This window comes from Oncorhynchus keta, chromosome 14, assembly GCF_023373465.1.
Source record: "Oncorhynchus keta strain PuntledgeMale-10-30-2019 chromosome 14, Oket_V2, whole genome shotgun sequence".
Classification (NCBI taxonomy): domain Eukaryota; kingdom Metazoa; phylum Chordata; class Actinopteri; order Salmoniformes; family Salmonidae; genus Oncorhynchus; species Oncorhynchus keta.
Window position 1 is genome coordinate 71,378,828 of NC_068434.1, and position 21,201 is coordinate 71,400,028.

General features: G+C 40.0%; 2 protein-coding genes across 3 annotated transcripts in view; one reads left to right on the forward strand and one right to left on the reverse strand.

Annotated features, from left to right (window-relative positions):
* LOC118393937 (cytochrome c oxidase subunit 4 isoform 1, mitochondrial) overlaps positions 1-21,201 on the reverse strand; it is a 32,156-nt gene that overhangs the window by 1,463 nt on the left and 9,492 nt on the right. Inside the window, exons 1-4 of one of the 2 annotated variants that reach the window (XM_035787165.2) lie at positions 8,858-8,992; positions 2,966-3,042; positions 2,435-2,599; positions 35-166 (exon numbers count right to left, since the gene is read on the reverse strand). In XM_035787165.2, the coding sequence (XP_035643058.1) occupies positions 35-166; positions 2,435-2,599; positions 2,966-3,042; positions 8,858-8,904 (421 nt within the window). In that variant the 5' untranslated portion in view covers positions 8,905-8,992. Of the gene's footprint in view, positions 1-34; positions 167-2,434; positions 2,600-2,965; positions 3,043-8,857; positions 8,993-21,201 lie in introns of those variants that run through there. The other variant, XM_052462427.1, reaches the window with a different exon arrangement.
* LOC118393939 (ER membrane protein complex subunit 8-like) lies at positions 10,324-13,049 on the forward strand. The gene is made up of 5 exons (XM_035787167.2): positions 10,324-10,853; positions 11,156-11,232; positions 11,329-11,398; positions 11,497-11,591; positions 12,050-13,049. The coding sequence occupies exons 1-5, from the start codon at positions 10,635-10,637 to the stop codon at positions 12,207-12,209; spliced, it is 621 nt and encodes a 206-aa protein (XP_035643060.1). The 5' UTR covers positions 10,324-10,634; the 3' UTR covers positions 12,210-13,049.

Consider the following 21,201-nt stretch of genomic DNA (forward strand, 5'->3'; position numbering starts at 1 on the left):
ATGTTCCCATTCCTTTTCTTATTAGAAGACATACCAAACTTCCTCTGCCATAGGACAACCAGTCCTGTCATGCCAATAAAGAAGAACATTCCTGCGATAACCGATTTCCACTCCTTTGTGCCCTCGTTCATCTCTGCGAAGCTCTGCTTGAAGCTAATACGGTACACTGTTGGTAAAGAGAAAATGCAAGACCTTGGTTAAATAACAATTTAACACAGCCTAACAGGTAGGGATGTGCATCTCTCCTTACAAGCACGATTCAATATGCATCTAGATACATGGGCTCCGATACAGGAATTATATTTTTAGTTTGAAACGATTTGACACGATTCAATTTAATTAGTGGAATGAATCAATGCGATTAACAATTGATGGCATGAACACATTCATTTTCCATTCTAAATTAATATCTGATAGTGATGGAGCTCAGGAGCTGAGTTGGATCTGTCTGAGCTGACTTCTCTGAGCTGAGTGAATGAACCATGGCTTGTCGTTGCTGTATGATAGAAAAGTATTTCTGCCGTGTGTGTGTGTAATGTAATGTGCGAGTTGATCCATAGGGCAGACTGAGCATCTACCACTAGCAGATTAGGGGGCGCAATTTATGTTGTCCCCACACTGCTATAACTTGTCATATACATTGATCTAGTAAAATGTATATATTTATCTTAATAAATTCGCTTTGACATACATAGCCAATTAATATAAAACACAGCTTTGGATTTCACCTGCCTCAAAAGTGAATGGTTTTGACCATTTGGAACCAGAGGTGATCTATTCTCCCATTCTGACCAGTGCGGCTGGAGAAAATGATTGCGGTCCTTGTTATGAAATTACACCTTTACCCTGTTCATGTAAAAATTACCAAATCCAAACAGAACTAAACAAAAATATTTTGTAAGGTGAACCTGGCAATCGAAAAAACCCAAATCAGCAGTTAGATGTGCAATCAGCAAGATGTGAGTTATGTCCACTCCGGTAGCCCACAGAGCTCCACCAGTAAAATTATTTTATACAGCGCATTTGGTAACACAAACCAGGTTTCCATCCAACCTGTTAATGCAAGTAAAGCACCCGTTGGAACCCAATAAAATGTATGCCATTCCTGATGGAAAATTTGTCAGTAAACTTTCCAAATGTCAACAAAACACACTAAACAAGGTGGGATCCTTTAGTGTCTGTAAACTAATTATGCTTGACATGTCAGTGGAAACGCTTTAATGAGCAAATATTGATATAATAACCATCATATCGAGGTAAACTTGGAGTCGCGCGATGACGTGTGATCCTCCCACATTAGGAAAACTAGCAGTTTATGAGGATACAGATGAAATCATTTCTGATGAACTTCACAGGGTGGTGAAAGTGCAGGTGATGAGCGTGATGCTCTTTTCCAATAAATAAAGGGCCTTATTCTGGTGACATGATCGTTGACGCTTGGCTGCCGTACTAAAAATAATCCCTCTTTTGTCCATAATAATCTAATGTAGGCTATACCCACACTGTGTCTGTGACCTGATGGCTACAGCGCACGTGCCAATACCAGAGTGGGCACACTATATAACGCAACATTTTTTGTGAGAAAACCATCAGTAGAGATGCAGTGGAAACCCACTTAACTATTCGGTACATGGAATTGAACCGCCTTTAATCCTCAACAAGTCAATTTAATGTAAAAATTTAAGAAAATGTGCATATTGTTTTTATGCAGATTTGAGAATATTCGCATGACAAGCTGTCACCAATTGGACGGAAGCCTAGCTAAATGACATCGGTTGTCACTCAATAAAACCTATTTAATATTGCGAAAGCCAGTTTAAAAACATCTTAATGCTGAAGGTGCTGTGCAGATGTTGCCTACAAATATTAGAACAGGGATATGGTAGCCCTAGCTCTCGTTGGCGCGAGCAGCTGAGTCTCCTGCACTGCACAGTTATCTGACTTGTAGATCAATATCACATGCAGATACATGAAAAGAAGTTTGATAGGCTGAAGGAGAGGACGCATCAATTCAAACAGATGAGGTATTTTCAGAATAAGGCAACAAAAAAAATTGCATAATAAACATTAGTGAACCGGCGATTTATAACATTTTCATTGGTTCTTACCGATGCATGCTACATATGGATCGGTTTGGGCTCCAACGGACAGATGCACTCACATCTTAAACATTTGAACCGGGGACTGACGCGTATCAGTGAATTGTGTAACTCTGTGTTGTTGTCTGTGTCACACTGCTTTGCTTTATCTTGGCCAGGTCGCAGTTGCAAATGACAACTTGTTCTCAACTAGCCTACCTGGTTAAATAAAGGTAAAAAAAATAAATATCCCTACTAACAGAACAGATAGGCAAACAATACTTCGATCTTGTTTTGAGTAAGCAACAAAACTGACAAATGTCAAGTATTCAACAACAAAGGTAAAAACCACTTACATGCAATCTTCTCCTCATTGGAGAGAGTGGCCCAGGAGCCCTTCTCCTTCTCCTTTAAGGACTTCTGCACTGCACTCAGCTCTGTCACAAACTGGACGTCTGGGAGGGGGTTCTCCCGCCTGTCAAAGTAGGCTGGGAGAGCGTAGTCGTCTACCTTGGCAACACCTGCAGGAAACTCACCATGTTACTACATAGGACTGACACACACAACCAATACATGTATTCAAACCTGCATGGGACCTACATAGCAAATATGTGCATACGCGAATACATACTGTGTGCCTTTGGGAGCCGCATAACTGCTTTTTCAGTTTACCTAAAAAAACTTAAATATCTTATTCTACAATAAGCTGGTATCGTCTGATTACTGTACATCTCCAAACCATGCTGGTGGTGGTATATTTTATCCATAGTTTACATTTGTTTCTGTGCCAACTTTTTAGTGGTAGGTACAATTTACAGAGGATGGTTTTAAAGGTCCATACCATGAAGGTCAAGTATGTGGTGTGTACTGCCAACATAGTCACTCACCATGTCCCCCACGTACACAGATTGATGTGGAAATGGCACGTTTGCCAACAAGGCTAAGGGCTCTGGTGGCCAGCATTCTGAAAGAAAATAACATGTATGAGAAAACCCTCGATGAAAAATGAATATAGCTAGTTACTACTGTAACAAAACATTACTGACCAACGAATCAAAGAAGTTATTCTGATGACATGAAACTATAGCCTTAGACTAGCCATTAGATCTTTGTAAAATAGTGTGGTTAGTTTTATTCTTAGTCAATTAAATTTATAGAAAAAGAGCAACTGTTCAACAAGAATTTATGAAACTGCATGCATCCCTAATCTGACATTTAGCAACTAGTTATGGTCACTGCTCAAGCACACGTAACTAGCAACCAGTTTTTGTAACAAATAAAATCTAGTTAAGAGAACTGTCAAAAAAAGATGAAAAACTAGCTAGCTACGTTAACCTAGATAAAGTTACCCAGCCAAAATGTCTATGCTAAAAAGTTGCCTAGCAAACTAAATATAGCTTGCCATCTTTCGATTTAGCCATCCATCTGTAAAGGACGTTCCAATGGTAACAAACAGGCTAATAGATAGCTAGCGTCTATGTTGAAAATATTGAGTTATATTCAAACTAGGCTAACGTAAACTGAACTAGTACCTGGGTTTGTGGAGGGAATGCATATGATGAGATTTCCTCCGACACTCAGGATCCTTCAGTTCAAAGTCCCATTAGCCAGCTCTGCAAACTTGAATTATGTCAAAATGCGTTCCGGACTCATCAAAATATGTAGTTTCGCAGAACTACTATCGTTATTACTGATGTTATGCATGGCACGCACTTTCAAAAAAAGGTCAACAAAAACAGTTATTTTACTTGGACCTTTTTTGGAAGTACAAACCATGCATAACGACAGTAATGACAATAGTTTCTCTATGAAACTCCATATATTGTTGAGTACCGAACATTTTGACATAACATTTGCAGAACTGGCTAATGGGACTTTGAATTGAGGGATCTGATCATCTCCTCAATCCCAGGTACTGGTTTAAACCAATGACGTATATAAACTCTGGATTGCTGATTCTATGGCTGCAGTCCAAACACTTCAAAGCAAATGTATTTATAAAGCCCTTTTTACATCAGCCGATGTCAAAGTGCTATATAGAAACCAAGCTTAAAACCCCAAACAGCAAGCAACGCAGATGTAAAAGACACACACTATCCCCTCAAATATTAAGTGGAGACGTATCATGATGTCCGATGAGTATACACTTTTGCAGGTCAAGGAATGATTTTTAAAATCTACCACCTTTGCCCGGATATCGACACTCGTTCAATCCTGCAATAATTGTGTTTTCAGCCACCGGTAGCTTTATATGCACTACAGTCAATTATGATTGCATGTCTACTTATATTAACTATATAAGTACTCATATACGCCTTCTGTATGATAGCTTGCAAATGAATTAGCTAACTGACGTTAGCCTGCCTCGCTGGAACTTCTGAATGAAAATGTTTTATTTCTCCAATTTCCAAAAGCTAACCAAACAAAAACATATGCACTTTTATGCGACGTGTTTGTGCATTAGTAGCACAATTTATAACCTTTTTACAATCATTTTTACTTATACTTGTATGTTCACTTCTCCATTGGTTATTCATTTTTGGCGGACTTAAGCCCATCCGCTAAGAAAAGTCAGCCGAAACTTAAAAACATGAATGGAGAAGTGAACATACAAGTGTTAAGTAAAAATGATTGTAAAAAAGGTTAGAAATTGTGCTACTAATGCACATGACGGCACAAACACGTCTCGTAAAAGTAATTATGTTTTTGTTTGGTTAGCTTTTGGAAATTGTAGACATGTTCCTTTATCAGAAGTTCCAGCTAGGCAGGCTAACGTTAGTTAGCTAATTAGCTAGCTACCATACAGTAGGCGTATATAAAATGATATAGTTAATATAAGTAAACATGCAATCATAATTGACGTGTCGCATATAAAAGCACCCACAAACTAACGGTGGCTGAAAACAATCATCGCAGGACGAACGAGTGACGAATTTTCGGACAAGGGCGGTACATTTTAAAATCATTATTTACCAAATAATATATAAATAATGATTTTTAAATGGACCGCCCTTGCCCGAAAATTCGTTTTCGTACCCTGCAAAAAGAAATTGAACTTTATTTTAAGACGGTTAAATGCTCTAACAAAAAAGCTGTTAGAATTGTAAGTATATGCATGTCCCTTAAGGTCCTTGTGTAATTGTAATGTGATATTGTACCCCTAGCTCGATTGTCCATTGTTTGTAATCAATGTATGCTTGTGTTCCCTCATGTGCTTTATGTATTGATTTGTTGTTAATAATAAAATTTAAATGAAATAATCATTAAAAAAAACATTTTATTTTTTATGAACAACAAATCAATACAGGAAGTACATGCTCTCATCCTTCTAGACCCATCGGCTGCCTTCGATACTGTGAACCATCAGATCCTCCTCTCCACCCTCTCCGAGTTGGGCATCTCAGGCGCGGCCCACGCTTGGATTGCGTTCTACCTGACAGGTCACGTGGCGAGAATCTGTCTCCTCACCACGCGCTCTCACCACTGGTGTCCCCCAGGGCTCTGTTCTAGGCCCTCTCCTATTCTCGCTATACACCAAGTCACTTGGCTCTGTCATAACCTCACATGGTCTCTCCTATCATTGCTATGCAGACGACACACAATTAATCTTCTCCTTTCCCCCTTCTGATGACCAGGTGGCGAATCGCATCTCTGCATGTCTGGCAGACATATCAGTGTGGATGACGGATCACCACCTCAAGCTGAACCTCGGCAAGACGGAGCTGCTCTTCCTCCCGGGAAGGACTGCCCGTTCCATGATCTCGCCATCACGGTTGACAACTCCATTGTGTCCTCCTCCCAGAGCGCTAAGAACCTTGGCGTGATCCTGGACAACACCCTGTCGTTCTCAACTAACATCAAGGCGGTGGCCCGTTCCTGTAGGTTCATGCTCTACAACATCCGCAGAGTACGACCCTGCCTCACACAGGAAGCGGCGCAGGTCCTAATCCAGGCACTTGTCATCTCCCGTCTGGATTACTGCAACTCGCTGTTGGCTGGGCTCCCTGCCTGTGCCATTAAACCCCTACAACTCATCCAGAACGCCGCAGCCCGTCTGGTGTTCAACCTTCCCAAGTTCTCTCACGTCACCCCGCTCCTCCGCTCTCTCCACTGGCTTAAAATTGAAGCTCGCATCCGCTACAAGACCATGGTGCTTGCCTACGGAGTTGTGAGGGGAACGGCACCTCAGTACCTCCAGGCTCTGATCAGGCCCTACACCCAAACAAGGGCACTGCGTTCATCCACCTCTGGCCTGCTCGCCTCCCTACCACTGAGGAAGTACAGTTCCCGCTCAGCCCAGTCAAAACTGTTCGCTGCTCTGGCCCCCAATGGTGGAACAAACTCCCTCACGACGCCAGGACAGCGGAGTCAATCACCACCTTCCGGAGACACCTGAAACCCCACCTCTTTAAGGAATACCTAGGATAGGATAAAGTAATCCTTCTCACCCCCCTTAAAAGATTTAGATGCACTATTGTAAAGTGGCTGTTCCACTGGATGTCATAAGGTGAATGCACCAATTTGTAAGTCGCTCTGGATAAGAGCGTCTGCTAAATGACTTAAATGTAAATGAAAAGTATATATCAATAATATACAAAGGACAATTGGGCTAGGGGGTACAATATCACATTACACAAGGACCTTAAGGGACTATTCTAACAGCTTTTTTGTTAGAGTATTTAATTGTCTTAAAATACAGTTCAATTAATTTTTTTAAGGTAATAGAATGTGGTGTTTGTAAATTTCCATTTGTGAATATGAAACTTGGCCCCAAAAAATAATTAAATTAAATAAAAATGTTTAAGCTCATTTCTAACGTAGGTAAAGAATCCAAGCAGTACATCTCTCCACAATAGTGTAAGATATTCATAAATGTGTCAGTTATAAATATACTTATGTCTTGCCACAGTTCTTACATGAATACATAGACAAAAAAAGATGCAACACTGTTTCTGGGTGGTCATTACAAAAGGAACAATTTGAGTTGATGTTTTCCTTAAAAAGTTTCACTGGAACTTCGTCAATATTATAATTGCAAACCAACATGAAGTTAAGGCCACCAAAAGAAGAGAAGACATGATGAGGAATACAATTCCACATAGAACTTCTTAGGAATTGTTTTATCCAATTGATCTTAAAAGTATTATTTAAGGTAGTAAAGTTGAAAATTCAGCCCACCATTCTCACAAGTGTTCATTACAACAATTTTCCTAATTTAATGGGTACGGTTTCTCCACAAAGATCAAGTCCCTCTGTAGCCATTGATTTAGCTTCTGTTTTTTTTTTTTTTTTAAACAAGAAGGTTAAAATTGAGTAAGCCTCTAGACTTCTGATCCTTTGTAATGGTTATGCCTAAATATGTAAGTTCTTCTTTTACTGGAATACCATAATATGAAGGTGTCACACAATCTGACAGCCATGAGTTCACATTTATTAATGTTACAATATAGACCAGAAGCTTTGGAAAAGGATTGTAATCACATTGATCGACATGGGAATTGGTTTAGCATCTTTCAGAAAAAGTGTAGTATTGTCAGCCAGCTGGCTTATAATAATTTCTTTACCAGCTATTGAAATACCTTGTACAGGACTATTATTGAAAGAATTTGTATGGAGTTGGGTGATTAATAAAAACAGGTACGGGAGATAAGACAACCTTTCCTAATTCCTCTCTTTAACTCAAATCTAGGTGAGGTGCCATATTTCAATTTGATAGAGCTGTTACCATTTGTAGTCTTAATAGCATTACAGAAGACATTTTTTTTTTTTTTTAATCATTCCTTCCTTACCCTGCAGACAGCATGATACGTCATCAAAAGTGTCCACTTAATATTTGAGGGCTGAGGGAATAGTGTGCCTTTTGAGTGTTGACTGCAACCTATGTATTGGTCATTGAGAGACAAAATGTTATGTATTTAAGTATATTTGTTGTTGTACAGTAACATTAGTACTAAACAAATATAATATTAGGAAATTGTTTGCTTCGCTCTCAATGTAAACGTATGCATGAAGGTGTCTAATAGAATTAACGTGACAAAAACGAATGGCGAAATTAATAAATGCATTTCTATTGCATCCAAAAATCTGTTTTACAATTGAGGAGCACCAAGATGACTACGCAGTGATCTCAATACAGTCAGGCATCCGGGGTTTATACACATCATTGGTTCAAAGGTTGCGAGTTCAAACCCCCGAGCTGACAAGGTACAAATCTGTCGTTCTGCCCCTGAACAGGCAGTTAACCCACTGTTCCCAGGCCGTCATTGAAAATAAGAATATGTTCTTAACTGACTTGCCTGGTTAAATAAAGGTAAAATTAAAAAATTAAAAACATTAGTAGCAGGAAGGCTCACACGCAAGTTGACGATGCTAATCATTGCTAACCGGTACAAGGTCAAATACATAGCAGACACCCAACATGTTATTCCTTGTGTAATATTCCTGTTCCGGACTAACCTCTATGGTAACATTACAAATGACTGAGGAGGAATACCCACAAAATATTATACTACATACAGGAAAAGGGCACTTTAACTAACGCTAGCTAGGATGCTAGCCTAGCCAACCATTGCATATTTGCCCCTTGTCTTGTCTGCCACTTTTCAATGTCAATCTCTTCACTCGGCTCGTTCGGAAACATTGACAAATCCATTTCTGATAACACAGCAGACATGTAGCATGTTTGTCTTGATTTAAATATATATATATATATCATATGTTCTACGATAGCTGAATATCAGACGTCTAATAATTTAGAAAATTCACCCGCCATCTCTTACTTTTTCTCCTTTCGCCGACGCTCCAAACACCATAAAGGAAGTGTCATTAACCGGAAATACGTAGCTGGTGAGAGAAACTGTGGTCGGTGCAAATGTAGTCACACTATTATATACATATTAAAATATGTTTGTAAAATAATGTGAGTGGTGATTAATTTAACTGTGCAATTGAATTCGAACTTTTACGACATTAATGTAGAAAACTAGTGTTCATTTGCTACCATGTTGCGCAGCATTGGCATTCTTCCTGTCACGCGGTGTGCCCTGAGATGAACCAAAATGGTGTTTGTGGCCTGCCATATGGTGTGGGATTCATCCCGGGTGTGTGTTACCTTCGTCCGCCAGCAAGAATAAGCCAGACCTAGCAAGAACAAGGCCGTGACCTCGGTGATTTTACTTTAAAATAAAAGTTTCGCAATGAAGATGGTGAAAAATTATACAAATGGTCGAAATTCGTAACATTTTATGAGGAAATGTTAGCAGACTTGGAATTTTGTGAAAAAGCAATACCGTTAATCGCCATTATAGCACAAATAATATTATAGCATTTAAATTATTTTTAACAGCATTCAAATTAATTTTATTCAACCTTCATTTAACTAGGTAAGTCAGTTAAGAGCCAATTAATTATCTACAATGACGGCCTACCAAAATACAAAAGAAACAACAATACATCACTTAAAGCAGCCACCACTGTCAGTAAGAGTGTCCATGACTGAGTCTTTGAATTAAGAGATTGTGACAAAACTAGTGATGACTAAATAGTTATCATGGTAAGAACAGTAATAAATAACAAAACATGATTTAGAATGCTACCATTAATACTAATAGTAGTAACAATATTAATAATATTATAATAATCAACTTTCGAAAATACTTGTAAATACCATTCTTAATTAACCCATTCATATTGAACACTGTTCAGTACGTTTTTCTTTTTGCACAATCTATTCTACTTAGGAGCACTCAAAGTTTCCAAATCCATAGATCCATAAATCCAAGTTTCCAAATCCATTCATGCTCATTTGGTTGGGCCTTATAGGGTGGCCCATCAACTTAAGTGAAACAGATTTTTCATATTGGACATTGGATTTAAATTGATGGGACACTCTTTAAAGTCCACCAAATCAGCAGTGATGCTCTGGGTGTAAACTCTGGATTTGGAAACTAGAAGTGCTCCTGAGTAGAGTGGAACTCCCTTTTACTGTGACACAATGTACAGATACTTTTATAATGTGCAATAAATGAGTACTCACACAAAAAAAAATAATTGATGACCATTTGGGCTTTAAAAAATAAACATCAACAAATAAATGACATGTTAATTATTCTTTGTATGATAAGTAGTATACAATGTATCGATAATTGTGCACATTTTCCATAATTTTCGCCCTAGTTATTCATTCTACAGGGCTGGATTTTATTATGAATTATTCAAAAAATCCGTGACCCGGAAGTACTTAGTTATTCTTGCCTATTTCACAGCGGTTCATATGGTGCCGGTGCAAACCACCAGAGAGAAGCCAAGCAGCGTTCATTTGTAGTAGGATATAACGTTACCATCGTGACCAACATACAACAGTAATGCACTGTAACATTCACGAAGAGTTGCCTTTATGTAGGTAGCTAGTTATAAGAGACTCGATTACCGTAGTCAACCTGGCAGAGCTGTCACTGTCTCTCTGTTGTATCGGGTATGATATCCGTTGGCTAGCTGTCAAGCTAGCAGTCTCCAGACCATCCTTGTACAATTAGCGAGTTTAGTGTTTATATCGTAATGAGAATGAGTATTAAATTGACAACTCAGGCTTATTGCAAGATGCTTTTGCATGCTGCTAAATATCCCCATTGCGCCGTGAACGGATTACTGGTTGCTGAGAAACAGAAGGAGAAGAAAAAAGACAGCCACTCCACTCCAATCCTCTGTGTGGATTGTATACCACTATTCCACGGCACACTTGCATTGGCACCTATGCTGGAAGTGGCACTTACATTGGTGAGTGAATTGATCGTCTTTATCTTCTATTCACATGTCATGTTTCAAAAATGTTCTTGTTACTCCACTGCATGTTCACCACTGCAAGTTACTGGGCCTGTTGATGTAGAAGTGCATTAACAGCTGTCAGTCCTGCTGACTTGTCAAGCTAAACTCAACATCATGGTGAAAGAAGTTTCTGATGTTTCAACTTGTTTCAATTTATACATTGGTGGGGTTTATCAGAAATGTCCTTCACAATGGTGTTGAGTTTAGTCAGCTAGTCAAACAAGCAAATATTTTTTTTCTTTCCCCACATCCAGATTGACACGTGGTGTAAAGAGAACAAATATGTCATAGCTGGGTATTACCAAGCCAACGAGCGCACAAAGGACTTCAGGTAAACAAGATTTTGAAACAGGATCCCTTTCGTGCTCTGTGGAGAGTTGTGTTGATATGATACACAATGTACTCTGTCTTCTTTTGACTCCCACAGACCTAACCAGGTTGCTGAAAAAGTTGGGGCCAGGATTGCAGAGAACTTCAGCGAAGCAGCAATGATTATGGTAATCCTCTATTAGCTGTCCAGTATCAGAACTGCCACATTACTGAATTCACACATAAGATCTACACTGACCACTGTATCTCTAATAATGTTCCTCAGGTGGACAGCACCAGATTCACCATGGGCTGCTATGAGCCCATATTAGCCATCTATGACCACCATGAAAACAAGTGGAAATGCAGGGACTGTAATGTGTAAGTGTTCCTGAGCTGACCAAATATGTCATGTTGGATAGATATATCACAGCTACTGAACAGCCATTTATCCAAAAAGATTTGGAACGACATGGTATACTATGCCAATATCTGTTAGTGAAATAGAACCCAGTGTGGTAGATATTTATTTTACTCTTATCTGTCCTGATGCCTACTTACTTTACCCTGCCTCCATGTACATATCTACCTCAAATACCTCATACCCCTGTACATTGATCTGGTACTGGTACTCCCTGTATATAGCTCCATTCTTGTGTATTTTATTCCTCGTGTTACTATTTTATTTTTAAACTGAATTATTGGGAAGGGTTCATAAGCAAGCCTTTCAAGGTGAAGTTTATACCAGTTATATTCGGTGCATGTAACAAATACGATTCAATTTGTGATTCCCGAATGTGGAGCTGAGGTTCTGGAGTGTTGGTTTGTGTGTGTTCCAGGGATAGCTTTGAGGACTGGTGTGAGGCTCAGAAGATCACGTCGGCTCTGCTGGAGGGCAGGTCCTACGAGAGCCTGATCGACTTCGACAATCACCTAGATGACCTCAGGAATGACTGGACCAACCCTGAGATCAACAAGTCTGTCCTGCACCTGTGCTAAGCCTCCCAGCTGAGTGACTGCACTGCACCAGACAAAGACATTGCGGCCAAAACGGCGTTGGACGTGCTAATACTACTGTAGCGCAGGAATGCTGAATGCTAAGGCTTTGTTCCCAGTGAATTGCTCTCACAGGGAAGAGAGCTTTCAGAGCACTGGTCAGTCTATTTTCATGGGCAAGTAGAGGACAGGTACCATTGGGATCTTTGTTCCCGTAGTAGGGAGGATCAATGTGATCAAGACCTAGGTGTCATTCAATGCAACGTGTTAATTTTATTTCTCATTTTTTGAGTACGGTTTTTGTATGCTAATAGTTAATGAAGATGTATGCGAAATTCTGAATGGTAGGGAAACATGAATATAATTTATTTAGATTGAATACTTTAGGTTCTTCAGAAATAGTAGTGTTTCAGAGATGATAGACATTATAAATTATTCTTCTGAGATTTGATTTATTGAAATATTACAGAATTGTAATAAACAAGAGATGTTATGTTTTTTATTTCACTACCTTAATGTTTATATTCTCAGAGAACGGTTTCACTCCTGTTTTCTTATAAGAGATAGCTTAGTATTTATTTGTTAAAGGATGATCTGATTATTCTTTACTTTATTTGCTGAAATAAATCTTGTTATTGCATAAGTAATAAACTGTAAGTCACTTGGGATTAAAGCATTTGCTAAATGTCCATATTATTATTGTTGATTCATGAATTATATATTTCGGGTTGGATTAAGATATAAAAGCCTGGATAAAATAATTTGAGGTTTTGATATATTGAACCTTTTTGTAAAAACAAAAATTGGACTGAATGTACAAATAAAATGTAACTTTTCAATGTGCATGTTTTTTATGCCTTTTTCTAAAATCAGTCCCTTACCCTAGCGCTGCCCTACATACTTGAGGAATCCATAGATCTGAATGAGTTGGGTGTTCAATTTACTTTGGGTTGAGACAGTTCCATCACTTTGGGTTGAGACAGCATACAGTGGATATTAATGGAAAATGCTTTCTACCCCCTTTTTCAATCTTGTCTCATTGCTGCAACTCCCCTACTGGCTCGGGAGAGGCAAAGGTCGAGTCATGTGTCCTCCGTAACATGACCCGCCAAACTGCGCTTCTTAACACCTGCCTGCTTAACCAATTTTTTGGAGAAAACACCATTCAACTGACGACAGTAGTCAGCCTGCAGGCGCCCGGCCCACCACAAGGAGTCGCTAGAGTGTAATGAACCAAGTAAAACCACCCCGGCCAAACCCTCCCCTAACCCGGACAATTGTGCGCCACTTTATGGGACTCCCGGTCACAGCCAAACCATCTCTGGTAGAAGTAAGGGGCCATGACAATTGGTGTGGTAAAAAAAAATATTCCTGAATGAGTCCCTACCCCAAAGAACTTTCAGAATCAGAATATGATGGAACTACTACCATAGGGCCCAATTCCGACAGGAAATGTACGCCTTTCTTACACATACCTTTCCTAAGTACTTCTCAGTAGTTAGTAGTCTAACTTATCCAGAGCTTGGATTGAAATAGGTGTCGGTACTCATTTCTGGTGCCGTTACTACTTACATTTAGGTGCAGGAGCTCCACAATACTTTAGAGCTAATATTTTATAAGCAGAACAGGAGCTCAAGCAGTAGAACATTTGAGGTGGTTCCCTTGCATGAGCTGATTACATTGAATTCAACGTTGAAAACATTCTCACTTGCTGGCCAACAGAGTTTTCATGCAATAAGATGTATAGTATATTTATCTTAAGCCATCCCTTTAAATATGGTGTGCCTTTAATTAGATTTTTGTAGACAGACTAGGAAACATAGCGAGATGGGGCTCAGAATATAGGATCAATGAAAGAAAGATATCTAAATATATGGATATTCATCTCTGTTTCAGCACCAACTGGTAGACTATAAAATGCACTGATATTTTAGATACATTTTAGGGTTAAGAAAGTATATATGAGTCATTAAAAAAAACAGGTTTGGAGAGCAGTTTGATTCATCCTGAAGGTTGTCAAATTCAAGTTCAAACCATTAAATATTGGAAGGTGGAAAAAAGCGGACAATAAGGGTTAACAGTTCTATTAATCTACCCTAATTCTCACCAATCATGGAACTGTATGACAATGTGTATGTGGGGTCTGAGTTCCATAATGATTCAAATAGGCTACATGTCCCACACTATTGCACAACATTACCCTTTCATGATCCACTAATGCTAGCGACCCTCAGGAATAACTACACAGGCGTGACAGGAAAGACAGGTAAACGGAATGATGCAAAATTAAGAAAACTAACACTAACGTGACAGTTATAAATGTATGTGAGTATTACTGATGGTGGGTCCTGATATTAGCCAATATTTAACATGGTACAAATTGTCAAATAAAATGGAGAAAAGCCCAGGTATATACACTAACGTTCAAAAGTTTGGGGTCACTTAGAAATGTCTTTGTTTTTGAAACAAAAGCACTTTTTTTGTCCATTAATGTAGTGGGATGTCCCTTGGGGGCATCCGTACCTATGTAGGACATGCAAGGGTTAGGTTAATAAACAGGCTGGAGCTAGAACCTCTTGGTCGCACATCTTTATTTTAGATCATACTACAATTAAAATAGCATCAAACAATAAGAAATACAGTGTAAACTTCCGGATAGCCTGAGTGCACTTATTTCTCATTTGCCTGAACGAGAGCCAGTTAGCCTGATTTTTATTTTTTTCACCTTTATTTAACCAGGTAGGCCAGTTGAGAGCAAGTTCTCATTTACAACTGCGACCTGGCCAAGATAAAGCAAAGCAGTGTGACACAAACAATAACACAGAGGTACACATGGAATAAAGAAACGTACAGTCAATAACACAATAGAAAAAGTCTATATACAGTGTGATTATAACATGCTGACCAGTCAAGGACACATCGCGTGCGCGAGCGTTGCAAAATGCATTTTGAAATCCATGTTATTAAATTATTGCACCCACACTGCTCATGCGCGCCAATGAGCATCTACATTGTCAAGGGCTAAAATAGAACTCCTGTCTATTTCTGACGCAGATCGCCCTGCTAGTCCTGCCTCTCCCATCTCCTCATTGGTTACACCCACGTGCCATCTCCTCATTGGTTATACCCACGTGAGTGATTGAAAGACAAACTGTTTGGGACAAATTAGCCAGTGAGTGCAAGCTAACTAGCTAAATTGCCATACATGTTTAATGCTTTTCGACCTGTCCCCAAATGAATGTCATTGGTTCAGAGTTTGTTTTGATATTTTAACCTGTGTGTCGTAATCGCATTTTGTGTAGGGGGACAAAATACATTTATGCACGATAGCGCACGATGGCGCACACGCGCAGCTGGTTTGGGTTATTGTTAACAGCATTAAAAGTAATGATTACTAAATAGTTATCATGGTAAGAGCAGTTCAAAATAACAAACATTATTTATAATGCTACAATTAATAATAATAGTAATAACAATATGAATAATAATACTTTAATAGTAATTATAATGATCAATTTTAGAAAACACTTTTTAAATCCCAATGTTAATTACCTGATTCCTATTGAATACTGTTCAGTAGGTTTTTCTTATTGGACATATCTCTGTGACACCTTCATTTATTAGCTCTCCAGCCTGAACGAATAGCGGGTTGAATAGAATCAAGCTCATCATACACATAGAGAGAAAAGTGCATAAAAAGGGAATTAGCCTATGTTCCATTTACGCATGCTTAACTCGGGTCGGAATCGACCCCATATTGCTTATTACACCCATCCAATTATTTCAGGTGGCAATATGAAGTGTAGTTTGGATACAGCTATTGATTTATAATTTGACTGGAATTAGAAGGTGGCTCCTAATTGTGTGTTCAGTGTGTTGTTATATATCCCTGTTTCTCTGCAGTGCATCTGATAACATTCCCAAAGCGGATGAGATCTGCACACTGGTCAAGGACATCTGGGACAAGCACATCGCCAAGTTTCACCTCTCCGCTGACCGCTTCATCAGCCAGCAGGAAGCACACACCAAGGTATCAATCAATCACTGAAGAAGTTAGATTAGAACCAGGTTGTGGCCGAGCAAAACCGATGAGGGCGGACTGCCCTGCTCAAATCAAACAGTAGTCGGCGCCACCGGATCATATTGTCAACAAGGCAGCATGATAGACTGTTCAGAAACATAGGCTAGTTTGGAAAGGCAGATAAAGTGATACATGGGTTTATATCAAGAGCAAACCGTTTTGCATGTGAAAACAAGAAATTCAAGCAAAACAAACTCACTCAATCCAACTTTATTTCACATACATTTACACAACGGTCCCAACACACACAAGAAAAGACACCTGGCATTAATAAGATGATAGAAGTAAAGCATAGTTAGATGAATGCATCTGTATATGTTGTTAAATGTGTGAACTTTGTGTAGAAACATTATTTTTCCCCTTATTTACATTCTCTTTTTATCCCCCTCTCCATCTTTCCCTCTCCAGCTGGATAACCTAACTCTGATGGAGATTAACACGACACAGTCGTTCCGGCTGGACACTCTCAACTGCATGTATAAACTGCGTGCCAACCTCCAGCTCGGCTCCAGTGGGGGCAAAGCCCAGCACCACTGATCTGTATTTACGGACTAGAACTGGACCTGGGCCACAGCCTCTCCTCTCCAAAGCAAGATGGAGCAGACTTAGGCCCAGCTATACTAAACATTTGCACCAGCTGCAAATTAAAATAACGGAATCACGGAATCCAGACATTAAAACAGAATTCAACAAAATTCAAAAAATGCATTGAACTTAGTAGGGAATATTATTGAACATTAATTAGCCCAAGTTTATCATAAGGCATGAACAGAATGCATCAGTGATTTGTATTTCCTGTAACTTTTCTATTAAAAAATGATTTCTTTTGTGAAAACCTGAAATGGAATCAGGCAAAAAATAAACTTCCTGTGACATCGGGTGCTGTAGGTGTCATGGAGGGCAGGTAGTTTGCCCCCTGGTGAGGCGTTGTGCAGACTCTGGAGATCCTTGCGGTTGAGGGCGGTGCAGTTGCCGTACCAGGTTGTGATACAGCCTGACAGGATGCTCTCCATTGTGCATCTGTAAAAGTTTGTCAGGGTTTTGGGTGACAAGCCAGATTTCTTCAGCCTCCTGAGGTTGAAGAGGCACTGTTGCGCCTTCTTCACCACACTGTCTGTGTGGGTGGACCATTTCTGTATGTCTGTGTTGTGTACGCCCAGGAACTTATAACTTTCCACTGTCTCCACTGCTGTCCCTTCGATGTGGATAAAGGGCTGCTCCCTCTGCTGTTTGCTGAAGTCCACGATCATCTCCTTTGTTTTGTTGACGTTGAGTGAGCGGTTGTTTTACTGACACCACACTCCGACGGCCCTCACCTCCTCCTTGTAGGCTGTCTCGTTGTTGTTGGTAATCAAGCCCACTACTGTTGTGTCATCTGCAAACTTGATGATTGAGCTGGAGGTGCGCATGGTCACGCAGTCTAAGGGTGAACAAGGAGTACAGACGGGGGCTGAGCACGCACCCTTGTGGGGCCCCAGTGTTGAGGGTCAGCGAAGTGGAGATGTTGTTTCCTACCTTCACCACCTGGAGGCGACCCATCAGAAAGTGCAGGACCCAATTGCACTGGGCGGGGTTGAGACCCAGGGCCTCCAGCTTGATGATGAGCTTGGAGGGTACTATGTTGTTGAATGCTGAGCTGTAGGTATTCCTCTTGTCCAGATGGGATAGGGCAGTGTGCAGTGCGATGGCAATTGCGTCGTCTGTGGACCTGTTGTGGCGGTATGCAAACTGAAGTGGGTCTAGGGTGGCCGGTAAGCTGGAGGTGATACGATCCTTGACCAGTCTCTTAAAGCAGTTCATGATGACAGAAGTGCGTGCTAGGGATGCTGTCTGGGCCAGCAGCCTTGCGAGGGTTAACACATTTAAATGTTTTACTCACGTCGGCCACGGAGAAGGAGAGGGGGAGGCGCAGTCCTTGTTAGTGGGCCGCGACATTGGCCCTTTATTATCCTCAAAGCGGGCAAAGATGGTGTTTAGTTTGTCTGGAAGCGTGACGTCAGTGTCTGTGACGTGGCTGGTTTTCTTTTTGTAGTTTGTGATTTCCTACAGACCCTGCCACATACGTCTCGTGTGTGAGCCATTGAATTGCGACTCCACCTTGTCCCTGTACCAGCATTTCGCTTGTTTGATTGCCTTGCGGCGGGAATAACTACACTGTTTATATTCAGCCATATTCCCCCAACCTCTTTCCATGGTTAAATGCAGTGGTTTGTGCTTTCAGTTTGCGCGAATGCCGCCATCCTGGTTAGGGTTTCTGGTTAGGGTAGGTTTTAATAGTCACAGTGGGTACAACATCTCCAATGCACTTCTTTATAAACTCGCTCACAGAGTCCACGTATAGGTCAATGTTGTTTTCTGAGGCTGACTGGGACATATTCCAGTCTGGGTGATCAAAACAATCTTGAAGCGTGGCTTTCGATTGGTCAGACCAGTGTTGAATGTTTCTAGTAACTGGTACCTCCTGTTTGAGTTTCTGCCTATAAGCCGGTAGGAACAATATGGCATCGTGGTCAGATTTGCCGAAGGGAGGGCGGGGGATGACTTTGTGTGCATCGTGGAAGTTAGAGTAGCAGTGATCCAGTGTATTACCCCTGCATGTAGTGTATTCGATATGCTGATAGAATTTAGGTAGCCTTGTTCTCAAATTCGCTTTGTTAAAACCACCAGCTACAACAAATGCATCCTCAGGATATATGGTTTCCAGTTTACATAGAATCCAATGAAGTTCCTTTAGGGCTGTCTTGGTGTCTGCTTGAGGGGGAATGTACACAGCTGTGACTATAACTGATGAGAATTCTCTTGGGGGGTAAAATGGCCGACATTTGATTATAAGGAATTCTAAGTCAGGTGAGCAGAAGGACTTGAGTTCCTGTGTGTTGTTATAATTACACCATGAGTTGTTAATCATGAAGCATACCCTCCCGTCCTTCCTCTTCCCAGAGAGGTGTTTATATCAGTCTGCGTGATGCATGGGGAAGCCCGGGGGCCGGACCGATTCCGACAACATATCCCGAGAGAGCCATGTTTCCGTGAAAAAGAGAATGTTTCAATCTCTGATGTCTCTCTGGAAGGCAACCCTTGCTTGAATTTTGTCTACCGTGTCAAGAGACTGGACATTGGCGAGTATTATACTCGGGAGCGGTGGTCGGTGTGCACGTCTACGGAGCCTGACCAGGAGGCTGCTCCATCTGCCCCTTCTATGGCGCCGTTGTTTCTGGGATTAGATCCATTGTCCTGGGTGGTGGTCCAAACAGAGGATCCGCTTTCGGGAAAGTTGTATTCCTGGTCGTAATGTTGACGTTGCTCTCCAATAGTTCTTCCAAGCTGTATGTAATAAGACATATGTCAGAGGAGAAATTGCAAGATTATGTTATAATACTTTTATTACATCAAATGGTTGTTTTATTCAACATAATAGAGTATTTTGTTAACTATTCTGTGTGTGTTCTACTGAGGATGGGCCTCTGGGCGATAACACTGACAGGAGATTTACAATGTCTTTTGGGTGATAAAACCTAAAGAGCATTCCAGAGCATGAGTTAATGTTTCTGTCCTATACCGTACCAGGGAGAGATGGTTCCAGTTTGGAGTTGGAGGGCCAGACACTGGTCTCTATACAGTGAAAACTGTTGACACAGCAGATACTGTCTGCTATGTATAATAGGTATCTTTCATAAAGATCTGAACCTTGTGACCCATTCCATATATCTGTTGATCGTCATGTAGGTTGAAAGGGATGTATCTTGGCTATAAAAGACCTTTGTACCTTTGTCTCGACGCTTTTCAACGAATCATCAAAGAGACGGTAATTCGTTGACAAGCCATCGCTATTGCAAAGCTCTCACTATTAGAGATTTGCTTTAAGTATAACTCTGACTTGTGTGATAAGTTAGTCTCTCCTCTTTTGATAGTAAAGAAATGAACCACCACACATAAGATTTCCCGGGGTAGCAATGTGAGAAATAATACATAAAAAAAACAAAATACTGCATAGTTTCCTAAGAACTCGAAGTGAGGCCACCATCTCTGTCAGCGCCATCTTGCAACTTTGAGGTTTGAGGTGGAGATGAAAGGAATGCAGGTGTGGTGGAGGTGTGTCTAAAGATACTCTGTATTCTATGCTGTTTTTAAAAACGTAATTCCCTCATAATTCCACCCCCATTATGCATGAAAAAACTAATAAGGTAGAGCAACTTGTCGGTTCCAAGTGGAACAACATCTACTTTATTTTTTCAGACAGAAATAATACCATTCTCAATGCACTGTAATTTACAACTTGATAAAAGCTAGGTAAATGAGTAATTATAATTGACAATTGTTTAGAATCTCTTACCTTATGATTGCTGGAGACAAAATGAAGTTTATGAAATGCTGGCAGAGATGACATTTGGAGACCCAAGTTATAGGCTTCTGTAACCAAGCACAAATGACAATGTAGTGCCAAATCTACCAAGTTGATTTCTGATTTCTAGAATGTTGTAATTATAAATTTGTCTAATCTTCAAATATTTCATAGATTGAACATTTGAATATGGCAACATTCAGGATGAATCAAACCACTGTATTTTTTATTCACCAATATATTTAGTGTGTAAAGGCTCTCTTAACATGTTTTTTTATGATTATTTATGAATACTTTCCTAACCCTAAATAATAAACAATATTAGAACAAAAATGTTATTGACAAATTGGGGTTGAAAAAGAGACGAAAATGTGTGTATTGACATGGCTTTCTTTCATTGATCCCTAATATTCTGAACCGTTCTGTCCATACATTCTGTTAAGTCTGTCGAAAATTCGAATTAAAGTTGAGCTGACAGCCATTTGCACTGTTTTGCTATGTCTGTAGTCAATAATCTAGCAAGAGGGCAATGTTTTATTAATCTTGCTATGACCTTTGACTTTCCTGGAATT

What these genes read in the sequence shown, in the direction of transcription:
- LOC118393939 (XM_035787167.2), top strand. Translation starts at nt 10,635, where the DNA reads ATGAGAATGAGTATTAAATTGACAACTCAGGCTTATTGCAAGATGCTT. An exon ending in GAGCGCACAAAGGACTTCAG is followed by an intron (nt 11,233 to 11,328) that starts GTAAACAAGATT and finishes TGACTCCCACAG; the next exon opens with ACCTAACCAGGTTGCTGAAA. An exon ending in AAATGCAGGGACTGTAATGT is followed by an intron (nt 11,592 to 12,049) that starts GTAAGTGTTCCT and finishes TGTGTGTTCCAG; the next exon opens with GGATAGCTTTGAGGACTGGT.